Source organism: Saccostrea cucullata, unplaced genomic scaffold (genome assembly GCF_032062105.1).
Source record: "Saccostrea cucullata isolate Sc308-1 unplaced genomic scaffold, CSIRO_AGI_Scuc_v1 ctg101, whole genome shotgun sequence".
Classification (NCBI taxonomy): domain Eukaryota; kingdom Metazoa; phylum Mollusca; class Bivalvia; order Ostreida; family Ostreidae; genus Saccostrea; species Saccostrea cuccullata.
In genome coordinates, this window is record NW_026939309.1 from 728,964 (window position 1) to 741,917 (window position 12,954).

Here is a 12,954-nt window from a genome sequence, read left to right on the forward strand (position 1 = left end):
TATGTTCATTCTAGAATTCTTTTTTTGGTTAAATGTTATCATTATTTTGTTATTTTTTGTTATTAGTTGTATATGAGTTAATTTTTCCCTACTTCTTTATGAGCTCCTTGTGATAATAACACCCCCTTTTTTAAATAAAATTTTATTTAAATTTCAGAATCAGAATTGATGATACTGCATTCCAGTCAAGAGTTATTTGATAATAAAAAAGTTGTCTAGTAAATAATTAATATGATGGTAATTTGATGATCAGAGTCTGGCAAGCTCTTCATAAATTAATACAAATCTGAAGATCAGATTCTGTGCAGAAGCATGCACAAAAAACAGAAAGTGAGAATAGATCATTTAAACAGGGGAGAGAACCCAGGAAGAAAAAGAATAACCATGAAAACTGATCAGAATTGGTGCTAAAAGGAATATCACTGCTGAAATAAAATGCAAAAGAGTGTCATGCATATTGCAATCAATTAAATTATACCATTTACAAGGGATGTTTAAACCAGGCCTGAAATGAAATTTATGAAATTAGGTGTATCATGGATGTCACATGACCTTGTTTGATTAAGATTGAGCAGTTGCTATGGTATCAGCAGATGTAAGAGTTTTGATTGGAGGAGAGTACCTGGCTCTGATATTCTTTGAACTCCTCTCGTAGTGCGTTATTCAGCCTCTCTCGCCGACCTTTGTACTCCCCAGACTGTGGAATGGTGTGAACCGGTTCATCCTCTTTCCAAATTTCCTTTGACTTCTGAACCACTGGGTGCTGTACAAAGACAAGGTAACATTCTATCCATGTCTTTTATACCATTCTCAATATACACAGCAGCTCAACCTTGTGTTAGCTCACTTTCTATTACACTGTTATATTGGTACATGCACCACTGCAAACTTTAAGCTTTCTTGTTAAATGCCTTGCAGATTCTGTTAATTCCACATGAACTTCTGGGCAGTCATATTTCTTGACTGTTTTCTACATCAACCATAGGAACATTTAATTTCCATTAATACTATGCAGCATGATCATGCATATTTCCTGAAGCATGTAAAGCAATACATTTTCACAAAAGTTAAATATAAGCTGGTAGGATCTTTTCCGTTATTAGACAACCACTTCATGCCAGTGTTAGTGTCAGCCCCAATTCTCTGACGGATGGATTAGTCCACGTAGAATTACCCCTGAGTAGTAATCACGACATTCCTCTCGCCACTGCCTCTGGAGCACCTTCTGTCTGTCCTTGTACTCCCCGACCGGCAGGATGTGGGGATTATCTATCTCCTTCTGGTAATACTTGGCTATCTCACGCTCCCTCTCTTCTAGCTCCTTCTTTACGATTTCATGCTTCTGTTTAGTATTAATTAAGTGATCAGAGTTTTTGGGGGGAACATTTCAAATGAATATTTGTATTAGAACTCTTTTCAATTTCTATGCAATGGTTACCATGGTAACTCATCTGACCAACCTTAGCAGCGAAATCACGGAAGTTTTTTCTCCATTCTTCCTGTAATTGTTTTTGTTTGTCTTGATATTCTCCCTGGGGGAAGATTCGGACCTTGTCCAGGTCTATGCCATCAGATTCAATCTTAGATATTGCCTCCTCTCTCTTTCTGTGGATGTTCTTAAGATCTTGGGGCTGAGAACAATGTGTGACTTTATGTTATGAAAAATCAACCATTTCATTTTACCTACTTATGTTATGAAAGATACCTGTTCATTTTATCTACTTATGTTATGAAATATACCTGCTCTTTTTACCAACCAGATGCATGAATCTACAGAACTTATCAATTTTGACATGATAATAATTCTGAAAAGTAAAACCTCTTCAAACTCCATATTCTAGCTCTCTATACCTAATATCTATTAACTAAATATATTTCATAGGTATGGGAATGGGATTCATAGCTATGCTACATATGTCAAAACTTCAATGTTCAAACTCTCAAATAATATACTGGTGGTGAAATAGAAATTCATATACAATGTATTTTCTCAGAGTGTAGAAAGATTACATTTATTATTAAGTATTACAGTGAGCTACAACAAGGAGAAACCCAATTTAGTGATTTGAGGTCATATGTCATGTTCTGGAGGTCAAGGGTTAGATTTGAACTATGGATTAGTGGTTGGTTAGTCTACAACAGCAATGTACCTTGATGTATTCATTGTACTCCCTGCGACGTTCATTGTTAAATTTGACATTAGCACTGCTGGGGTAGTCCACCCTATCTCCTGTTATGAGAGACCCAACCGGTACGTTCCTCTGGGACTGTCTGCCGGCTGGCTCCTGTTTGGGAGAAACCCATTCACAATAGAATACACACAGACATACATACAGACGACCACTAACAAACAACACACAGTGGACACTAGAACACAAAAACAGAGTTTGATCAAAGCTCTTCTACTGCTTCAGGCTCAGGAATTGCTCAGAATTGAAAAATGGACTACTCAGTAAAGTGCTTTGTACAGAAATATATTCATATAAATGCAATACATAATTGGCACTCTGTGCTGCTAAATTGCTGCATTTTTAGCAACACTGGAATTTCTCATATGTTGCATATGAGTAAAAAATACTTTACATTCCAACAAACATCAGAAAAAACCCACTACTAGATAGACTCTATGATGTACATTATTTATTTTCTTTACACTTGATACAAAGCAGATCTAGATTAAAAACTGTAAATTAAACAAAAAATCCATCAAAACCCACATTAACCATAAATTACTCTGCCTGAATCTAAAGACATTAGAAGCAAAGATCAATGGGGTTTAAAACAAAAAATTTAATTGTAAATGTGTATTTCACTATATTTCTTAGATAGGAAAAAAAATATACCAGTTTCAAGGCTTTCTATTACTGCAAAATATGACTTTGTCTCATATCAACCATTGGTAAAAATATACAGTCCAACGCAAACCACTCATTACTCAGTAAAGAGGTGAAATGGATATCCTGAAATATCAACAAGCTAACCTCTCAACTGCAACTTGTCTCCAATGCAAATCACACTTTAATACTGCAAACAATTACCCAACAACCAAGGCAAGATTAAAAATTGTAGCATTACCTGATCCAACATTTCTTGTCTTTTTATAGCTGGGCTTTTAAACTATACAATCATACAACAATATATATAAAAAAAATTTGATTTACTAGGTCAGGATGACAAATTTGAGAAATTCAGGTCAAGGTCAAAATCAGTATGACAAGATTGTGAATTTAGGTCAAGGTCCCCTCACCTGATCATGTGTCTCCGTCGTCAATCCGTAAGATTGGAGCTTGCCACTGTGGGTCCGAGTATAATCACTGGACACTGCCTGAGGGGCGATCTACCATAAAATTCACATTAAGAGAAAACAGAAAAATGACCCAAACACCATAGCATTACCTACCCTTTCTACATCAGCCACCATACAATAACCAACAAAACTACCAAATAACAACCAACAAACACAGGTCAAGGTCAAGGACTATATGTTCAAGAAGTCCTGTTCAGCACCAATATTTCAATGTGTGACTAAAAACCCAGTAGTGAATCTCCAGAATAGAAGCATTGAAACCCTTCACACCGTGAATAATACACTCATCTAATTCACAACTAATTTTTAAGCTGTGAAACATTCAAACAGTGTAAATTAAGTTAATTTATTCTTCAAAACAATGTCTTGAACTTGAGCATAAGTAATATTCATATTTAATCAATTGATACATTTATTAAGCAAAAAATATATGTATATGAATTTCAATTAATGTAATAATCTGATTTTAGATGTACCGTGGTAATTAAAAAAAGTATCAATTAACAAATACAGGTAACAAATATATACCTACATTTAAAACAAAAGACAAGAAAGGAACAGAAACAAATCAAAGAACTTGGGAAACAAATAAAAATGTGCATGACAACCACCGCAGAAATCTACATAACTAACAAATCCAGGTGATCTTAAAAACATATAAAATGTAAAACAAGGAGAATTTCAAACCCAGTAAACCAGACTATCCCAACATATTGCAGAGCCTCTAGGCATGGGAGGGAACACTGGGGGGAGAGGAGGGAAAACTTAGTATCAGCCAATGTTCACCCGATTCACATCTCACTTTTTTTTTTTAGTTCATCTCAGCTGAAGGCTCATGGCTAAGTGAAAAATTTGTGATGAAAAAAAAAAACTCCCATTGGTTTGTGGTTGGATATGATTTTTATCTAAATCCCATACATATATTGTGTTTTCTAATCCCCCCCCCCTCCCCAAACCCATACCATGTGTGCACAGGACCACAAGATCTAATGACATAACATAGAATTTTTACCATTTCTAAAGTAATTATCTCCCTTTACAACACTTGTGTTACTTATTCAAGTAAACTATGCTTTGTGGCAAACACTTTTTGATTTGTTGAATCGATTGAGAGGTCCAAGAAATGACAAGGTGACAATGGACAACAGAAAACCTTCTACCAGAGAAGCTGAATTCGTTTGAGTTATATATAAATACATACACATGTATATATCTGTCTTAGTCTGGGATTGTTAATGCTGAAAACATACTTTTTTCCATGGCTTGTAATTCAAGCAGATTCGCCATTTTTGTTCTATCCAGAGGTAGAAAATTTGGCGGATTTCTTGGATATCCATTGTAAATATGAATTGCTTTTTATGATATAATGCTGGGACAAATCCATAGAAAATGTGAGAGTTAACTCATGAACTAAAAACCCACATGGAAAAAAGTACATTTAGTAATTTATAGTAAGTCAGATGCTCTGCAAGACATGTTGGATGACACAGGGGAGATAATACCTGTATATGTGAGTTCAGATTAAATCGAGCCTGATTGTCGACACGACTCATATATTGTTCCATCTCGGAGGAGCGTGTACCCCTGTTAGCTAGAGGGTCTTGGAACTATTTAAAGAAAGCAGAGACTGACTTAAACTGAATATTTGTACCTTCTCTATAAAATTCTGCATTTATTTGCCAGACATGCATCCATATATAAGAACATTCAAAAAAATGTGTGAAAGAAATCTTCATTAATAGATGAATGAAAATTATGATTTTCTATATATAAAAGCAATCATGTATGAATTTTTTTTTTACCAGTAATTAAATCCATCTGATTAAGTATTACTTGTAATAAAATTCCCCCAAACCAATCTGAAGCAGCAAGCAGATTTAAACAACAAGAGAAAAGTCTATTGGAGGAGAGGGGGAGTGGGACAGATGTACATGTATTTATATGTTCCGTTTAACATGAGGAATGGTTTCTATGGTGACAACTCTGTACTGACCTGGTCCTGGAACTCGCTTCTCATCCCCAGCTCCGGCCGACGATTCGTCTCGGGAGGCTGGTGTCTATCAAAACCCTTCTAAAAAGATCAGAAAAAAAGAATATTCCACCTGTTTCCCTTGTTTAAATTAATTTTAATTTCATTACAAATATGTGTGTCTCTCTCTCTCTCTCTCTCTCTCTCTCTCTCTCCCCCCCCCCTCTTTCTCATTTTATAGATTAAGTCAGACTGAATTTTGCCTTCATATCATAATAACTTTTATAAAAGCAGCCAGTGCATTCATACAACCATGACAAGCATGAGGCTTGTGATGTTCCTTTTCTTCAAAATATAATAGTTTTTGTTCCTTTTTGATAAGCTATTTTCAATCCAATTATCATTAAATTTTTACATTTCCTAAACTCATGGTCATTTTTGGGATCACGAATTTAAAGAATCATAAATCAAACTTAAGTTAAAATTAATACTATCGGAGAAAATCATAATGTATATATGCACTCCTTATTGTTTTCAGTTTCTCTTCAAACATGTTGCAATTAATTAATTTATGAATTGTGTAACAATATATCCTTTTTAGTTACCCCCAGGACCTTATGTGCATACAGTGAGTGCATTAAATATTCAGTTTGATACATACATTAAATCTGTTAAAATATACTGTACATCATTGATTAGTTGAATTAGTGAAATATTAGATTAAACAAAAGACAGACACTACCATTTACCACAGTCTAACTTCTAAAAACAAAATATTGCAATACCATACATTATCAAATTATTTTACAGATATAAATCTATGATATTAACTAGGATCTTTTGCATAGCTAGTTGAATTTTTTTTATCAGTAAGTATACATGAATTATACATGTGGTAAATGCATAGTATAGAATTAAGAAAACTGTTGGAAATAATGCATAAAGAATACAGTGAGAAATAAATTCAAATTATAATTTATAAGAACATTGAAATCAATTAATATAAAAGATGTTATAAATCAAATATAAACAAGAGACATAAAAAAAAACAGAGATTTGCAACTGCTAAAAATCACTTGATTTTTCATGTGCCTATTTGATTTTTATTCAAATAAAAAAAAAAAACACATGTATGTAGAATTTCATATTTTCTTAAGTTTGTTTTAATTCTAAACTACAATGTCACCGGGGTAATTTTATATAGGAATATGTGACCTGTAGTTAATTGGCTTATATATGTGAAATTTCACTGAGTTTTAATGATTTACCTTATCATTTGCCTTAGTATGTAGATTACTTTTAATTAAGGAATAATTGTCTGATTTTTTGGTTTCATAATGTGATCAATCGATTTGCTTGGATGATAATTTGCATAAATGTTAAAGGCGTTTCTGCATAAAATTATCATGCAAGCCAATCGATTGATCATTGTCATGAAATCAAAAAATCTAACAGTTATTCCTTATATTTACATTCCCGTGATTTCCGAGTAAATACTAGTACACCTTCACTGCACTTTGGCAAATCTCTGTTATTTATGTATCCTATTTTAAATATATATTAAAATTCAAATGTACAAATGTACTTTATTTTATGCTTAGAAATGATGCTTCATATTTATTCATACTCTTTATCAAAACACAAGGCAAATCACTTCAGAACAAACAAAAAAAGCTCTACTAATTATTCAGCAGGTTCTACAAAGCATTATAAAAGCCCTTGACCACGTTTGTAATTGTCTAGTACACTTGTCAGACCTCCAGCTGGGCTGGTCAGTTTTAATTTTACTTATTGTCACATCTCTAAAGATTAAAACAGATATATAGAAAGGTGTGATTTTTAAAAAGTCTGCAAAAAATTATATACTGAATTTCAAAGGAATGAATTAAAAAATTATTCAAATGCAAAAATAATTAATTTTAATTATCTGTGAAAAAAGTAAAGATTATTAGCTAAAATGACAGTGCCCATTCAAGATCATGTGCAAAGTGCCACAAATGAAAACCAGGAAAGATTAAGATAGCCAATCAAAATCCACAAAAAGATGTCAAGTCACCGTGCCATCACACCCCTGTATACCTTTGCCAGCAGTTGGTTGTATTCCTGATTTCGTTGTTTTTCCTGCATTTTACGCATGTTATCATATTGCCGTTGACTGAGGGGTAAACCCTGAAGGTAATCTGGTGTTGGGGCTCGTTTACTGTTCTGGTCATGCTGTAACATTACATATAAATATCTACAGTCAAAACTAAATTATCCCCCAAAACGGCTGTCCATAGGTCAAGGTCAAATCTGTACTAAACCATCCCATATTGTTACACTATGCATGTAGTTAGTGCTTTGTGACTACGGAGCTGGAGTGAATTTCTAATGCCTGGTGCTACCACAAACCATAATAATGGCTACCACTATACCATACAAGTCTCTCAATTACCATCACCAATTCTACACTAGTATATATATATACTACTTGTTTTTACACTGCTGTGATGGACCTCTTGTTTGGAACGCGTCTTCAATAAAATTACATAATATATTTAAAATGGTGTTCTATTTTCTAGATATAAATAAATATGTGAAATAACAATGTCCAACAATACCATACAAGATATAGAGATTTCACCACCAATAAATGTCAAACTAGAACCATGAGAGACCTATATTTCCTACCACCATGTGTGGCACAACAAATGGTTACCATAATAAATATGGCTACCTTCAGATGAAAATTGTAGTCCCTATTTCTCTGTTTTTCCTGCATTTTGCGATACTCATTGTACCTGAGCTCACTTTCTACCATAGGGAGGCTTGTATTATTACCCTTCCACACCGGATTCCACTGAGCATCCTTCAGAAATACGCAAGTGTTTTATGACAAACTCTCCTGTATGATACATATAACATATGCCTACCACATGTATGACAATGAATATAATAAACATCTCTCCAAATTTTAAAATTCTGCCCCTCATTTTCTCATTGTAAATACTTGAATCTGATTTGGTTCATGTTAAATATGAGTTCTGCATCATCCAAATGAATATACCACTTTATATGCCTATGAAATTCTTGAGTATAAGAAAACACTTCTAAAGCAGTTGAACACAATTTTATACCTGCTTTCTCAACAACTGGTTGTATTCCATATTTCTTTGTCTTTCCATCCATTTTTGTTTGGGGATATAATGCTGTTGACCTATGGGTAGCCCATATGCCTCTGGAGGTGTGGCAGGCTGCTATATATAGAAATTGTTTAACGTCCACCCAGCAGTTAGTGGCCCTAACCTGAATACACAGCTCCTAACATGCAGCTACTAACACTACAGACCAAAACACACCAGGCTGCATGCACCCAAACTCACAGCACTATAAACAATACATGCTGTAGGCAGATGACTGGTCAATCTGCAGGCAGCATGCAGAGCAGCATAGAAAGCATAACGCTCTCAATGACAGCATTTAATCGTCATACTTGTAAGTTACTAGTTAAGTCATACTATTAATGCCATCTTAATTTCAACCAACAATTAATTTTACATGCATTAACACAGTCACCTTTAGGACAGTTTAGATTACTAAGCATTAACTTGGGTAAGTTAGATTATAAGTTCACAAATACCTACCTTCTGACAGTTCAGCTATAACTATAGGACATGAATTCTGACTTTTTACAGGTAAGGGTTAGAGTTAGTCCCTTGAGACTTACGCTTTTGAGGTAATTCTGGTACTCTCTATGCTGCTGGTCCCTCAGTGCCTGTCGTTTGTGGTCGTACTGTTCGGAGCTGTAGTAATCTCCCTTGATGATTGGTGCCGGAGCCTGACGACGCTGTTCCACTAATTTCATACGCTTTTCATCCTCCATATGTTGTTTCTACAAAACAAAAATGATTAGTTTAAACCTCACAGTTTATAATGAAAAGTGATTGTGTTAATCAGTATTTCTGATTTTTACACAGAGGATCAAAAGAATTAAGTCTAAGACCTCCCTCCCCCCCAAAAAATATTCTTGACCATTCAATCTCTAGCTAGAAATTCTTATGTATTTCCTTGGACTATATATGTATTGTATTGAATTTCTTGTTCGTAGGTCATAGCAATATTTACAATAGTACAACTAATATAGTACATACTTTGGCGAGGAATTCGTTGTACTCCTTGTTTCGGACTTCATGTTCTGTCTGTCTGCGGTAAGACCCATAATCATCGTGACCGATGTTAGCTTGGTGTGGCGGTGAGGTCACTCTCTGCAATTATAGAAAACCAGTCACTGTCAGTGTTGTAACTTTTTATTATTTTTTGAACTCAGATGTATTAATCTGAGTAATTTCTACCTAGATGTCTTTGAATTCATTAATGGCTTCCAGTTAAACTTTTCTGTGTGAATGATGGTTTTGGCACAATACATGTAACTCAAAACACTTGTATTTACATTTAATTTTGTTAAGTCAGTCTCTAAATTAAGCATGCAATTTTAATTATTCAAACTATTAAAAGTTTTAGAAATATACATTTGGTTCAAATACATGTTACACGTGATATTTCGTTAAAAACATGAACATTTTAATAGGTGAGAAATATCATTGATATAAATATATATATTTCAGTGAGGACTGAAAAGGATTTCTCACTTTGTTCACACATACTCATGCAATTAAAAGTGCGAAGATGCTTCAAAAACATTCACCCAGCATGCACAAATCAAGTGATCACCCCTTACTGTCAATTTTGATAAACTTTACAAGAAATATTGGGCTGAAACAACCAAAAAAGGAATACAGGACAGTGAAGCTGTTCTCAAACCCTAAATTTTTATCAAAATAAAAATCATTTGGCCTAAAATCTGGACTAATCCCAAAATAGTTGTCCTGCTAGTTTGATAAGGAGTGGAAGACAGCATACCTTTACGGCACCAAAATTAGACTGTCTGTAAGAATCAGGGTCCCATCTCCCTGAGGGTGGGCGGTCCTGGGCCTGGGACAGATCGAGGGGAGGTGGGGGGTCAGAATTTGCCTGGCGACGGTCGATCACTGGAATTTCCAGTTGGTGTTGAGCTCGGTTCAGTATTTGCTCTTTTTGTTGCTGGAAGTTTAAGAAATTTATTTTTTGTAATCCAAGCTGTTTCAAAAACTTTAATTAGATTTAAAAAAAAAAAAAGAATTTCTAAGCAATTCATTTAGTATCACATTAGTTAGCTTGAAAATTTTATGACATGTTTAAAGAAGTTTTCAATTGTATGCTATCTATAAAACAAAAGATATTAAAAAGAAAAGGATTGTTTAGTGCCCAAAAGCTGCCTAACAAATTTCTGGTATTATCCCTCGAAAATGCCTGCCTGATGAATATGTTGACCATTTCATTTTCTCTAGTCTTTTCTAATTTTAAAAGATATTTTATTTTAGGTTGCATAATCAGAAATCATTGCTTGAAATTTAGATATTTTCAAGACAAAACTTCATTCTATCTCTATCTTATAATTGTAAGAATTTGGAGTCTTGAATTGATTGATAATTAATCTAAAGTAAAGTGTGACTGACTGATTCTAAGTAGGGCAGGACTGAGTAAAGCATGATCAACTCATTCTGAGTACACTCGATTGATACTGAGTAAAGCTCAACTGATATTGAGCAAAGCTCAACTAATATACCGTATAATTCCTATTAACCGTCCCGGGCGCTTAGAAAATTGCAAAAAGTGGGCGGTTATTTTGGTGTTCTCTTTATGATATTTAATGTCATATTTTAACTTCAAAAAATCATTTGAAAATGAAAATAAATACAAGAAACAACTAGGATAATGTCTAACTTTATTTAAAGTGAAAATAATCCATCCAAATTATGCTAAATTGTTCATTTTCCATTGAGAAATTGGATGATAGACAAATTTCATTCTCACTTTCTACATTTTTAAGCGCTAAGCGCGCATGCGCAAGCGCTTTATAGGGTGTCTTCAGATTCCATGATGATTTTCACAATCTTTTTATCAACGCCCTCTACCGACCGCATTTTTTATCAGGGCTGCATTCAATACCATAGTTGCTAGTAAACGTAAGCGTAGTTTAATATATTGCTATATACCCAGTTGTTTTGAAAAGACAGCTCGTCTACCCGTAAGATGTTGAAATAAATTCTATTATACAATCATTTCATTTATAACTAATATATTGGAAATAGACATGCAAAAATTGAATGTGTGAGATTTTATGATTAGATAAAGAACATTCCTTCAGTTAGTATACCGGTATATACAGAATGTCGCGTGATGCAAAGTGTTATCCAAGTAGGATTGCAGGATTTTAAACTTAGCATAAGTATTTATGAATGTATATTCTTTACGTGGCTGCTATTCTTGTTCAAATTTTGTATCTGTACTTAATATTTATCTAGCACTAAGATCTTGAACGCGCCCCTAACGCGCCCTCTATAAATACTGACATAATTATGTAAACAGATGGGTTCTATAATGCCTTTGCAAGGGCTACTATTGTTGACCTAAATTATCTCCGTGGTGTAATATGGTTCTATTTAAAGATGATTATATATATATATTTTTAAATAATGTATATTATGTTCTCAAAATGACCAACTCTATTACGCGGAGTGATACTTTTTTAAGTGTTTAGACAGCCTACGAAATACAGCGCCACTTGGCAAGTTATGTAACCCTACTGAGTCATCTAAAAATGTACAATTGGAAATCCCTGACCCTCTGTCGGCTACTTTAGTGTAGGAGATATCATAATAGGTGTTTTAAAATTAGTACAGTCGATATCAATTTTCGTATGTTCGGAAATCCTGCGTTAGTGCGGTTCTTATCTCTGAACAATATGGTGCGTATTAATAATTATATTTCACAAATCTTATTTCTGCAGTGATAATTCGAAAAAAAAATGACCACACATGTTTATATATTGATTAAAGTACCTAAAAAAGATTTATGCGCACGTGTATTTAAAAGTCTCATTAAGATTTCAATGAGTATTTAAAAAAATCAAATTGGAATTAAATCTTTTAGAAGTATAATTCAATAAAAAAATACTTAATTAGGTACTATATCTAGTTTGTATCTACATTTTGTAGTTTCATTACATCATTTTTCACGTCCTCTTCTGCATAAGCCTTTATTTCAAACAATGTAAATACAAACGAGGAATTTTATTATCACACTTGCATTATGCAGGGGGCTATCAATGATAATGATTTCACAGCATCAAATTATCCTTTAGTAGCACAAACTTGAACGCATTTATATAGAGTCTATACTTGTTTTGTAGTTTTTATTTGTAACAAAATATTTTGAGGCAAAAAAAAATCCTTTTCACTGAACGCTTGGGTGTTGTGGCTATTACTTCTTGTCAACCTGTTTTACATGATAGTAAAAAAAATGAAGCATTTTAAAGTATTTTCGCCAAAATTAGTTCAAGAAAAATACGATCGAATTTTAATGTGATATTTTTTTCTAAGTAGAAGAGTATTTGATTAAACATTTTTATTTTAAAAAGAAATATTGACAAATCAGCTTCAAATATAACACGAGAAACAGAATGGCCAAACTTTTTTTTTTTTATTTCGGTAAATTTTAAAATAAATTATAATTCATGTGTGTGAGAGTCAGAGATGAAGGATCACAGGTACTTGTGGACAGGACTCCCCCTTTCATATTGTACACATGATGAATAAGT

The 12,954-nt window shown here is 33.6% G+C and overlaps 1 protein-coding gene across 25 annotated transcripts in view; it reads right to left on the reverse strand.

Moving 5' to 3' along the window:
- The window catches only part of LOC134252797 (trichohyalin-like), a 29,136-nt gene that overhangs the window by 4,615 nt on the left and 11,567 nt on the right, over positions 1-12,954 (reverse strand). For 13 of the 25 annotated variants that reach the window (XM_062735319.1, XM_062735321.1, XM_062735318.1 and 10 more), the window contains 10 exons: positions 10,176-10,355; positions 9,407-9,520; positions 8,983-9,147; positions 8,393-8,512; positions 7,356-7,490; positions 5,301-5,378; positions 2,151-2,285; positions 1,461-1,631; positions 1,175-1,342; positions 623-763 (listed from right to left, as the gene is read on the reverse strand). In XM_062735319.1, the coding sequence (XP_062591303.1) occupies positions 623-763; positions 1,175-1,342; positions 1,461-1,631; positions 2,151-2,285; positions 5,301-5,378; positions 7,356-7,490; positions 8,393-8,512; positions 8,983-9,147; positions 9,407-9,520; positions 10,176-10,355 (1,407 nt within the window). Of the gene's footprint in view, positions 1-109; positions 506-622; positions 764-1,174; positions 1,343-1,460; positions 1,632-2,150; positions 2,286-3,075; positions 3,118-3,247; positions 3,338-4,809; positions 4,915-5,300; positions 5,379-7,355; positions 7,491-8,392; positions 8,513-8,982; positions 9,148-9,406; positions 9,521-10,175; positions 10,356-12,954 lie in introns of those variants that run through there. The other 12 variants (XM_062735332.1, XM_062735331.1, XM_062735340.1 and 9 more) reach the window with 10 other exon arrangements.